General features: G+C 30.6%; 1 protein-coding gene across 1 annotated transcript in view; it reads right to left on the bottom strand.

The window, feature by feature from the left end:
• Positions 1-287: 287 nt before the first annotated feature.
• The window catches only part of LOC143065101 (3'-5' exoribonuclease HELZ2-like), a 51,335-nt gene continuing 38,543 nt past the window's right edge, over positions 288-13,079 (bottom strand). The window contains exons 14-18 of the mRNA XM_076238452.1: positions 12,039-12,703; positions 11,479-11,703; positions 10,850-11,006; positions 8,661-8,828; positions 288-6,488 (exon numbers count right to left, since the gene is read on the bottom strand). Of these exons, the coding sequence (XP_076094567.1) occupies positions 6,391-6,488; positions 8,661-8,828; positions 10,850-11,006; positions 11,479-11,703; positions 12,039-12,703 (1,313 nt within the window). The 3' untranslated portion in view covers positions 288-6,390. The remainder of the gene's footprint in view (positions 6,489-8,660; positions 8,829-10,849; positions 11,007-11,478; positions 11,704-12,038; positions 12,704-13,079) is intronic.

The raw sequence follows: 13,079 nt of genomic DNA, 5'->3' as shown, positions 1-13,079 counted from the left end.
TAATCTGTTAACCCTTTTTATAATGTTTTGATACCCTCTCGGAATTACTATAATGCCATCTTGCACCTCCAAATTTTTTTAACTTCATAGGAATCAGTTATTCTCAGTTAATCAAACATAGCCTTTGCTATGCTTTATGTAGGTGAAGAGGTATTATTTCACCTACATTTTTTTTTGCAGTAGCTGTACTATTTAGACGTTAAACAAGCAAACATCAATGAACCAAGTTAAATATGAAAATATGATACTGGATTTTCCATGCAACTCTGTTGAATGAAAGGGAATAAAAGTGTTCAAATTTCATTTTATTAGCAACAGCATACATATCTTTAGGTCATCAAGGATAAAAACATAATCTTTAAGTACATAGACTAGGTACATCTTATAAATTTGGGTCACATTTCTGAGCACTGTGTTATTGAGTTTCAAAAAGTCAGGTGTATTACTTAAAATGCACAATTATTTTTCCAAGTTTTTACCGGGATCTGAGCAGCAGGAAAGAACAAGCAAGACTTATTTTTTTCTGAAACAGAATGTCCACTATTTTTAAAACATTTAACTATGAATAAATTGTGTATGGTTAACCAGTCTTTACGTGAATGTTGTATGAAAACATTAAACCAAATAATTAAATATTAAGCATTCTATAAAGCGGAGGTATTATCAATTTAATTATTTCGTAATATTGAGAATGTCCAACTGGCATATACACCAAAATTGATTCAAAATTTCAAAATAAGTTCGAGTCTGTAGTTTTCTACAAGTTACACTTTATTAAGAAATTGATATATAAGAGTGTTATTATTAAAACAATTATGCTCATAAATTTCCACCACCTCCATTTAACAATTAATTGGAAATATGTTGTAAAGATGAAAGAACATGTTTTTTTTTTAATTTCACAGGTAGCTACAAAGTGTGTGAGTGATTAACAAGTATGTTCAAAACTATTGCTGTTTTTATTTACCTTAATTTTATTCATTAAAATGTTTTGTAAAAATAAGAGCTCATTCAGAGTTATCTACAATCCATATTTAATTAGCAGATTAATTAAAATCAAAATATAGATCTAAAACAAAATATGCAAATTTCTGACATTTACTTCAAGTTGGTAATAAAAACCCTTTTTCAGCAATTGTAATTGAACACCTTCCTTTGTGATGAAAAAGTATATTGTATTTTGACAATCTCATAGGTAGATATTATACCTTTCTGAAAAAAAATACATTTTATTCTGAACACATTGTATTTAACTTTTGGAAGAAAAAGTATATCTACATCTGAAGTTCTGAACACATATGCACATATCATTTGTTACAACCTCTACTTATTTTACTTGGCTAGAGAATATATTAAACCAATAAATAAACATATAAATAATTTAAATAAATAATTAAAATATAAAGTAAAATTCAATACCTGTATTGTTTGGGATAGAGAAAATATACAACAGCAAAATTAGACAAGACACAACCTGAAAAGGAAGGATTTCTAATTTGAAAATTAATGAAGTTTTTTTTCCATTGATCTTTCTGTATGATAGTTTTCTGTATCAAGCTACTAGATAGAGACAGTTTTTTTCTCAGTCAAGTAGAGTGAGAATGTAACTACATCCCAACCTGTTATTGCAGTTGCCTCAGAAAATAGTGATAGAAAATTATCTGTGGTCCTTCAAATTTGATGCAGCTATCAAGATACAAATACAAAACAAAGAACTGTGACTTCTTCTCTTTGTAGATTACAGGAAAAGTTTATCTTATGCAAAATTTCCTCTCCTTAGGGTGAATATGCATGGTGAACACACAATAGAGTCTGTATTATTTGATTTACATTAAGTACATATATAAATTGAGTGCTTGGTTTTTAATTGAAGTATAAACTATAATTAGTAAAAAGCTAAAATAAAAGCTGGCACAGCATGAAAGATATGAAAGGATGATTATTTTAATTCTTTCAAGAAAACATTTACAGACTCAACAAATGAGACTATTATGACCACATTTAATGTCACTCTTTATATGCAATCTGTATATTGAATAGAGCACAGTCTTCTCTTTCAGAGATGTATATTTAAAAATGAGCAAAATAAATGAAAGACTTTGTAAACTTAAATTAACATATATTAATGTACATCAATTTCTGAAAACACAGATAACATGGTAATTTACAAAAATAAATAAATAAATTGGTAATTATATAGGAACAACTTCACAAGCCTAACTGAGATAGTGACTCACAAAAAAAAAAGCCCAAAAGATGACATTGGAACCAAACAAAAATTATCATAAAAAACAAACACTTCAGACACCCCCCCCCCCAAATAAATAAATGAAAGAGCCAAAAAGAAACAAAACATTGTTAACTCAAAATTAAAATATAAATATTTGTTTTAATCCTAAATCCTATTCAAGTATTCATCAGATATAATTTTGATTGCAAGGATGATTTAGACCAGTTGAATATAATTTTGTCATGCTTCAAAGGTGCTTAGAACTTGCAAATGGGTCAACTAAGTAAAAGAAACAACAAACTTAAAGGATCAATACATTCTGACAAACAAAGTATATCAATGTAAAAATATGATTGCCAATTAACAAAATAAAAAAAAAGGTAAATTAACTGATTGTCTATTTATTGGTTTCTTATTTGGTACAGAATAAACTCAATAAAAATATAAGAATATGTCATGGAGTATCTATTTTTACTTTATGATGGACTAAAACAGATTGTAGTATAGGAAAAACTAATCACAACAATCAATGTAAAATAGAATTGATCTAATTTGACAAAAAATATGGGATTGGATTTAAATATTTGTCCTACATACATCTACTAATACTGGCATATTACAAAACAAAATATAAATGATAATTTTGATCGAATAGAAAAAATCCCATCTGGTAATCCCTCAGATCTAATCCAGAAAAAAAGTCATTTGGGGTCTTTGAAGGCACGGTTTTTCAACTCTTTATGCATGTTGGGGAATTCAGGAAATTTCTATATAAATAAACTAAATATTATTGAAAGGTGTGCCTCAGACATAAGCACCATTAAATAAAGTCTAGAGACCATTTCTGAAACAAACCTTGAATGATATAGGATGATTATCGTGACATCTTGAAAATGGAAAAAATTTGGAACTGATTAGTTTATAAATTAATCTACACAAATCATGAACTAATAACATGGCAAAACAAATATAGCACACTTTTGAAACTGTTGTACATGTGTGTCACAGAGACATGCATCTGACATACATTTCGTCTGCATTGATATGGTGTTAAATTTTGCAAAAGGACAACCAACATAACAAAGACAGATTTCTATTAAATTTGTAAATAATTCCTCACTATAATATAAGCTTTCTGAGCTTAGATGGTGTAAAGAAAACATTAATTAATCAATCATATATTGTATTATAATCTGTGTGAGGATTTCACTTAACACTAACCTTTCAACATTACAGAGCAATATGGTTATTTTTTCATATTGTATCATAATTTGGCATTTTAAATAAACGAGTAACAAAAATAAAACTAATCTTCATAAAAACTGCTTCAAAGTCACCGGTACTATAATATGGTACAAAAATGAATCACCGTAACTATACAAAAATGATATGCTTTTAAATATAAAAAGAAGAAGATGTGGTTTGACTGCCAATTAGACAACTGTGCACCAGAGAACAAATGGTGTTAAAGTTTACAACTACATTTCACCATATTTCCTTCAACAATTAGCAAAACCTATACTGCATAGTCAGCTATAAAGGGTAACTGAATGACAAATGTAAAACAAGTCAAATAGTAACAGCATGATTTAAGTACAAAACAATAAATCATTAAAGTATACAAGCAAATGGTACATAAAAGAGTGTATACAAACTCTAAAATCAAATATGCAATACTGGAGTATTGAAGCTCGGTCAATTAACATTATGAATTAAATGCTTCTGCTTCAACATTCTGATCTCAACTAAAATTCCATTGCATTCAATATTGGAAACCTTAAAATAAGTTGCCAAAAAGTACTGGTATGTTCAACTAATAATTTACAATTTGAATTGTTTTCAGATTCCTTTTTTTATCTTTAATCATGTGCACATTTTTTCTTAAATTCTAGACACATCTTCAATTTTTAGCATTTTCCTATTTTCTCAATCAAAGGTGTTCTCTTTTCTAAGTGGTAAAAGAGAAAAATATAGAATATGTCATTCCATGTCTGCTTTGCTTGACCAGAATAATTAAAACTAATGCTGTATCTGACAATAAGTTATTAATATTTGATTCAATAACTAATAAATGAGCTAGTAGATAATACATAAATAAATAAATAAATAAATGAGCATTAAATAAAAATTTGATTGTAAATTGCGAATACTGATGGCACAACACTCAACTATATAAATGTGGCACATTCAAAATACAGGAAAATATATATATTTATCTGTAAACATGGAATGCTGAAATCAGACACAATGTTTAACTTAAAATTTGGAAAACTATTCAACACAATAAATATATGAAAAGCTATCCAACACAAAAAAGTATGAAAAGCCATTCGAAACACAAAATATGAAATCTATTCAAAACAAAAAATATGAAAAGCTGTTCAACACACACAAAAATATGTAATAAACATAGTACCGTTACATGAAAATACAAGATTAAGGTTTTATAAGCATCCATAAGATATGCAGTTGTGGAATTAATGGCACAATGTTTAACTTTAAGTATGGCACATATTTCAGAACTTAAAACAACCCCAGAAAACATCTTTTGTACTTTAGTTTTATTTATACTTGAGTTTAGTAACTATATCATGTTCAACCTTAAAGATTTCATTCTTTTTCAATTATTAGAACCTTTTTATAGAATGATGACTTCATATAATAACCTTGGATAATTCTTTATTTGATCTTTAGGCAGGTGTTTTATTTGGACATTTAACTAAAAATATGACTTATTATTCAAAACACAAGATAATACCAACAACATCTTTTGTACTTAACGTAACTAGCATATTCAACTTATTTTAAAATAGCATAATCGAAAAGCAATTGTTGATACAAGAATAAGAAATTCCTGAATCTAGACTGTAGAAAATTACATTTTAATGGTTATATCTTTCCACCAATTGATTATTGTTAAGTTTTGAGTATTTGTAGCAATGTGGGTTTTAAATCTTTTTTAAAAAAAAAGAGCTGCTAGAATATAACTAGGAACAAACCCTTTCATAGTCATCATTCTGAGCTCTTATACAAAAAATTAACATGGATAACAATTGAACAGAGAAAAAATATAACAAGTTTGTGGGATGACATTTAAGTGCATAAAAAATGATTCCCCATCGTATCTTACTAGCAAGTTTAATTATGTTTCAGACAGAAATCCATACCCCTTGAGATGCTGTTCAAAGAAACCTCATACATACCCCCTAAAACAAATATCAAATTGTTCAAGAAATCTTGTATGTATACTGGACCATGGTTGGGGAACAATTTGCATACAAAATTAAAAAATATTACAAATACTAATTCTTTCAAATACAAAATAATAGATTATTATTGAAATCAACCAGTTGAAAAAAATGTAAAATAGTAATTATTTCATCTTGTTTATTTTTCCTAACATTTTATGCAATTGTATTGAACATAATCATTGTACTTGACTTTTATACTAATGTATCCCATGTGTAAAATTGTATTTTTGTTTTTTAATGATTTTTTGTTCATAGTTTTCTATGATGAAAGCCTCAGGGAAGATTATTTATGTTATCCTTCTGATTGATTGATTGATTGATTGTTGGCTGCTTAACATCCAGTGCATTATCTTTCTGAGTAACCATCTTAAAAATAAAGAACAGTTTTTGTTGTTGTTCTCAGAAATATTATTTTCAATTATCAAAACCTTGAGAAAAGATCTGCTTTTACATATAAACAATATTATATTTTGCTTAACCTATAGCGATGTGTTTTATTTAGTTTGATTTATAGACATAGGCTAACTTTAGTGTGACCGACAGGTGCTTTTTATTGTTTGTTCTATAGCCAAGTAATTAATCTAGTTTGATCTATAGACATGGGTTAAATTAAGTGTAACAAAAGGCAGCTGTTTTATGTTGCTTGCCCAATATTCACATGTTTAATTTTGTTTGACCTTTTTGCAGGTGTTCAATTTAAAGTTGAAATATTTTGGGTGTTCTAATAAGTCTATTTCTTAATTAATTCAAGTAAAAAAGTACATTTACGACTGTTTAAACATATTTCAGAAATTTGCACAAAAACATACATAAAATATATACAATACAATTCATTTCTGCTGCCAAAACTTCATTTTTTTTGGTAATCTTAAATTAATAAGACTGTTTGTGTCCTTAGTAGTATGTTTGTCATGGAAACTGACGTGCATCAAAGATACAACTCTTCTCTTCGTAGTCCTCTAATAATCTCTTCCATACTTCATCACAAATCAGCAAGTTCTTGTTCCCTGTTAAAAATATGTTTATGTTAAGTAAATGCATTATTTTTTATCTATTTTTAGTTATCAAGCCAAGGTTGCATGCAAAAGTTTTTGCAAAATCTGTGACATTAGACCATTTACTGACCCTAAATCATTCAGTACATATTATACTTTGCTGAATGGTAGCGTTTACAGTTTTCAGATGCTTTAGAGCTGAAAAGTTGTGGGATTATGCTGATAAAGTTGAAGATATTCATGATTCAATTCAAATTACAGTTAAGTGGAGATAACTCTTAATATTTGAAATTTTTAGACTTTTATTTCCTGACAATTTACCTTTTCCATTAATTACTACTCATACTTTTACAGGTTTGAGATTGAACTAAAAGAGTTGTACATTATTAATCACAAGTTGTAGTTATAATTGTAAGGTAGAATAATTTTTCATACTTCTATATATATGTCGTGTACAAGTTGCGATTTTGTACAGGTTATAACATGTACAAAATTTTTGTACATGTTATAATTTGTACAATGACAAAATACAAGTTATAACATGTACAAAAGTACCTCATACAAGTTATAACATGTACAAAACATTGCTTAAAAATGGGTTTAACTTGTACAATATTTGAAGAAAAAAAAATGTTTCTAAAATACAACACATGCCATTAACATCAATAATATTTTCATCATTTTGTTGTTATTGTCCATTCATGTATTAAGTGTTAAACCTTTTTAATACAGACTCTGAAATTGAAACTGACAAAACAATGTCAGAGACGGACATTAATACTGACACAAACACTGAAACTCATAGTGAATTGAATGATCGTGTTTCAGCAGACAACAATGAACAAACTATTGAGTTGGAATTAGAAGCAATAGTGCTGTCAATACCAATGAGGGTTTGTCTGAAATTTTGAATATTGACATCAAGCGTCCACGAAAGAGGGCCCTTTCTGGCCAGCAGGTACAAGCTGAAGCCTTGACAAAAAACTAAAAAAAAATAGATAAACTGTTCTCTTCCAATGTCATAATGTAATCATTCCTATTCCGTCCATTGATATGGGCCCTGCCGATGAGAAAAACATAACTGACGCGGTGATGAATGTGAATGTACATGGCGGCTTTAAAATTGGAACTAAAGACTTAGTTGGACAAAAAAGGGACACTTGAGTAGAAACCAGGTTCAATTTCTTACAATTGCAACTTTAAATGTGTCCTACGTCCCAATGCGAGTTTGTGAGAGTTGGTCCGTAAGATATCATTAAGTGGAGGGCAAAGTTTTGTGCATTGTCAGTATAAGAAAAGCAGTTGAAAATGTAGAAGAATGAATGTGTTGTGCAACTCAAAGGTGTCATATGTCTCGGTCTTGTAGCAACAAGTAAAACAACTTATTTCTTAAATGTATGAAAACGAGGTATTTTATAAGAAGTGTAAATAATGCACCTTCTTTTGCATTTGATTATTTTCTTGATTGTTTGATAAATTTCAATCATGAATGTATATTCTGCTTTAATAGTAATATTTTTCAATTTTGTACAGGTTAAAACCATTTTTAAGCAATATTTTGTACATGTTATAACGTGTATGAGGTACTTTAGTACATGTTATAACTTGTATTTTGGCATTCAACAAATTATAACATGTATAATATTTTTGTACATGTTATAACCTGTACAAAATTGCAACTTGTACACGACATATATATAAAAAAGTAACTATTATATGTTTTCTATACATAACTAAATAATCAGTAATTTTCACCCCCAAATTGAATAGATTTAAGCTGATTTTACTTCTTGCAGTTGATCTTACTTGACTAAGTATCAGAATGTTCTTTCACAGAGAAGGTAACCTGTGAAACAAGAACTAGTACTCGGATGCCCCACTCACATTATCCTTTTCTATGTTCAGTGGACCGTGAAATTGGGGTGAAAACTCTAATTTGGCATTAAAATTTAAAAGATGATATCATAGGGAACATATGTGTACTAAGTTTCAAGTTAATTGGACTTCAACTTTCTCAACAACTACCTTGACCAAAAATTTTAACCTGAAGTGGGACAGACTGACAAACGAAAGTAGGTGGGGCATAACAATTATAAAATCCTAAGGCAAAAGTAGGTAACATGATAACAATCATTTGTGTCCTCTTTTAATGTAAGAATTTAAACATGTAGAAAGCCTAATTACCTATAATAACTAGTCCTTTCTTAGCTCTTGTTAGGGCCACATTAATCTGATGTCTGTCTGTGATGAATCCAAGGTTCTGTATGCACCAGCCTTCAGTAGGATTCTTCTCTATCAGATACTTAGGTAAGGATCTAACCAGACTGAAGATCACATAGTCCCATTCACCACCTGTAAAGTATACAAAGTAAAGTTTAAAAAACAATTATACACATAGTTTCTAATTCAAAGAACAGCTTCATTTTTTCTCCATTAGGATCTGTCAACATTACTCCAATTTTAAAGCACAACTACATAGGGTTCACATGATGTATAGACAAGAGGCTGTCAAACTGACAGCAAACTGGATTTATTAAGATTTATTTGTGTCCTGGCATTTTTCAATATCACAAGAACCATAACTCCTGAACAGAAAAAGTGAAAATCACCATTATTGAACTTGACCTTAATTTTGTCATCAAGCTTTGGTTGAACAGTTCATGAGTAAATGCAAGGACACAACTGGAAACACCATTTTTCAATCTTTCAAGAACCTTAATTAACTCCTGAACGGTAAAAGTCAAAATCGTCATTTTTTAACTTGACCTTCATTTTGTTGTCAGTAACAACATATTAAAATTTTATAAGCTTTGGTTGAACTGTTCATGAGTAAATGCACAGGCAACATTTGGCTGCCGCCTGCCCACTCGGACACTCGGCCACCCGCTTTACATCCCAAAATCAATAACCCACATTTTTGTCACAAAAATCCGGTTAAAAATTGGAAGGCATAATTGTTAAGTTTAATTACTCTGCACTCTCTAATATCTGCATACTAAATCTATTTGATATACTGGAATGCAATTATTTAGAAGGCGCTATATCTTATTACTGAGTTTCATGCAATTACGATCTTGGCTCCTCATTTTAGGTAAAATTTGAAAAAAAAGAACTTGCTTTAGAAATATGCCAGTGAGCATCATCAAAACAAATGTCCATTATGTTTTCAGGCATTGTTCAAAATTCTACTGGAATTAGAACATGCCTTTGTTTCCAAAGCGAAAAAAGACGTCATAATTTCACTATAGCAATATGAAAACAAGAGGCTGTCACAACGACAGCAAACCGGATTTATTAACATTTATTTGTGTCCTGGCAATATCACAAGAACCATTACTGATGAATGGTGAAAGTGAAAATCGTCAATATCAAATTTGACCTCCATTTTGTCATCAGTATCAACATATTAAAATTTGAAAAGCTTAGATTGAATGGTTCATGAGTAAATGCAACAACCTGAATGGAAACGCCATTTTACGATCTTTCAAGAACCATAACTCCTGAATGGTAAAAGTCAAAATCATCATTATTGAACTTGACCTCTATTTTGTCATCCGTAACAACATATTAAAATTTTAAAAGCTTTGGTTGAATGGTTCATGAGAAAATGCACGGACACGACGGGAAACACCATTTTTCAATCTTTCAAGAACCATAACTCCTGAACGTTAAAAGTCAAAATCGTCATTATTGAACTTGACCTCCATTTTGTCATCAGTAACAGCATATTAAAATTTCGGAAGCTTTGGTAGAACAGTTCATGCATAAATGCATGGACACGACGGGAAACACCATTTTTCAATCTTTCAAGAACCATAACTCCTGAACAGAAAAGTCAAATTCGTCATTATTGTACTTGACCTCCATTCTTTCATAAGTAACAACATATTAAAATTTGGGAAGCTTTGGTAGAACAGTTCATGCATAAATGCACGGACACGACTGGAAACTCCATTTTTCAATCTTTCAAGAACCATAACTCCTGAACGGTAAAAGTCAAATTCGTCATTATTGAACTTGACCTCCATTCTTTCATAAGTAACAACATATTAAAATTTGAGAAGCTTTGGTAGAACAGTTCATGCATAAATGCACGGACACGACTGGAAACTCCATTTTTCAATCTTTCAAGAACCATAACTCCTGAACGGTAAAAGTCAAATTCGTCATTATTGAACTTGACCTTCGAATAGTTGTCAGTAATAACATATTAAAATTTTAAAAGCTTTGGTTGAACGGTTTATGAGTTAATGCATGGACAACATTTGATTGCCGCCCGCCCGCCCGCCCGACTGCCCGACCGCCCGCCCGCCGTACATCCCCAAATCAATAACCGACATTTTTGTCACAAAAATCCGGTTAATAAGCAATACCTTGACTGGATACCACTGTTGTGACATTAAAATTGTCAAAGCCTTTCTTTGTTAGTTCGTCTCTCAGAGCTGTACATTGGGCATTGTACTGAGACATAACATTGATAGTCTTTGGATCCACGCCTTCAACTGTCACCATGTGTAGAAATACTTTTAACTAAATAAGAAATAGTAAAATAAAGGGGGTCAATGAATTTGAAACAGAAAGTATAAGCAGTCCATTGTAGAATATGCAAAATCTGAGTCATGGGTTGAAGTCCTTTTGATATTTTATTTGTGATATAAACGTAAAAAATTCATACATATCTCTCTTCGTATTATTTGATTTAGTAGTTTAGAGCCTTAGTCTATCAAACAGTTTAAATGTCTATTACACGTATATGACAAATGGGCTTTACAGACAGACCTTATCTGACTCGTTCAATTGATAACCTGAGCGCTTTAAGAAATGGTCATGTCCACACTGTTATGAAAATGATTCTAAACCCTTTCAAGATTAGGTGTAAATTCTATAAAATGCACTATAACACTCATACAAAGGGAGATAACTTTTATAACAGTCTATTTAATGATTCAATTATCTGTCCTTGTTAACCTTAAAACACATGACATAACTAAATACTTCCTACCACTTGTTCTATTTCTCTGTTGTTACTCCTGGATTGTTCATTCCCTTCCTTTGTCTTCACTGTCAATGTTTCCTCCTCTCCCTCAACATGACAAAACACTCTTGGAATGTTGTTGGATTTCCGCCACATCTTTAGTGGTTTATCTGCCTTGCCAATACCTTCATGGGCCGTTTTTAATTTACCACCATAAAATATTCTAGATGGGAACTCACAAATACTTTCATTCTGAAAAATAAGTTTAAAACCCACTTTACATATGCATTTAATGAATATTCATATTTTATAAAATATCATTTTTGTCATCATTCTACATTTAGACTTGACTTTATACCATACTATAGACACAATGAAACAAATAGTAAATTTTTTTTATAGTCCTCTTGTTTTTTAAATCCCTTGCCCTGCCATGAATTTCTTAATTTTATTTTCTATTGTCAACTGGGCCACATAATTCAGTCTGCAATTTTTTTCCAGCAGTTTTGTAGATCTACATCAAATCAGTCTTTGTAAAATTAATAGGTTATTCATTATATTCTGTTTTATATTAGCTATATTCTCACCATTCTATACTGTTGTTCCAACATTGTCATCAGAGAACGGTCAGTGGAATATCTCTCAAACAAAGATTTCTCCAAGCCTAGCTCAGATGCCTCACGGCTCATAATAATTGGACGTAACTGTTTGTGATCACCAATAAGAACAACCTGAGTGGCATGTGTGGCTATGATTGGAACCATACTCTCTGGCTCAGAACACATGCCACATTCATCAATGATGACTTGAGCCACTTGATTTTTTGTAGCTGACAGCAACCGTGGATTACCTGCCAGGGAAGTGGTACAGAATATAACATCATAGTTATCTAACTCTTCTACAGTGGCAGTATGAAGCAAATGTTTATATTCATAAATGTCCTGCAATTTTGTGTTGACTGGTTTTCTTAGCTCATGAGGCACTTTCTCATTTTCTCTTATTATAATATTATCTGCATGAAACTTGGCATCAAACTCTTGGATTTCTGCTGCATGAGGCTTTCCGTCTGATCGAATGATATGATGAAGTACTACACCCTTCTCATTTAGTAATGAATCTGATTGTGCAGACCTCATCGACCTACTGGATATAATGGCTCGGCCAGGTACAGGAAAGTCAAGATATTCATAAGAACTAGCATACATTCTGACTATTTTTGGAGCCTTGTCTCCAAGTTTATTTACAACCCATCCTGTAAAAGAAACATATAGATTACAAAATGTTTTTTGTAAATACTTACACAAGTGTGCTGTTAAAAATGGTGAAGATGTATATCAGCTTAAAACTGCAGGTCACATGCAATTTAAATTAAATGTTCTATGTAGTTTTAAAATCAAAACTTTTTTTTTGTTGCTGTTAAGATCTCTCAGCATTTGTCCAGATACATTATGGTTGCTGAAATATTAATTTTACTGAGCATTTCATGTGCTCTTGTCTCAATTATAACTTTTGTTAATTAAGGTATTTCATATATTCTTGCCTGGTCATTTTTTCAAGTAACACTGTGTATGTTTTGTTATGTCTATGACTACATTGTTATGTCTATGACTACATTGTTATGTCTATGA

Source organism: Mytilus galloprovincialis, chromosome 1 (assembly GCF_965363235.1).
Source record: "Mytilus galloprovincialis chromosome 1, xbMytGall1.hap1.1, whole genome shotgun sequence".
Taxonomy (NCBI): Eukaryota; Metazoa; Mollusca; class Bivalvia; order Mytilida; family Mytilidae; genus Mytilus; species Mytilus galloprovincialis.
The sequence above is the reverse complement of the archived record's forward strand: the minus strand, read 5'-3'. Positions and strand labels throughout refer to the sequence as shown.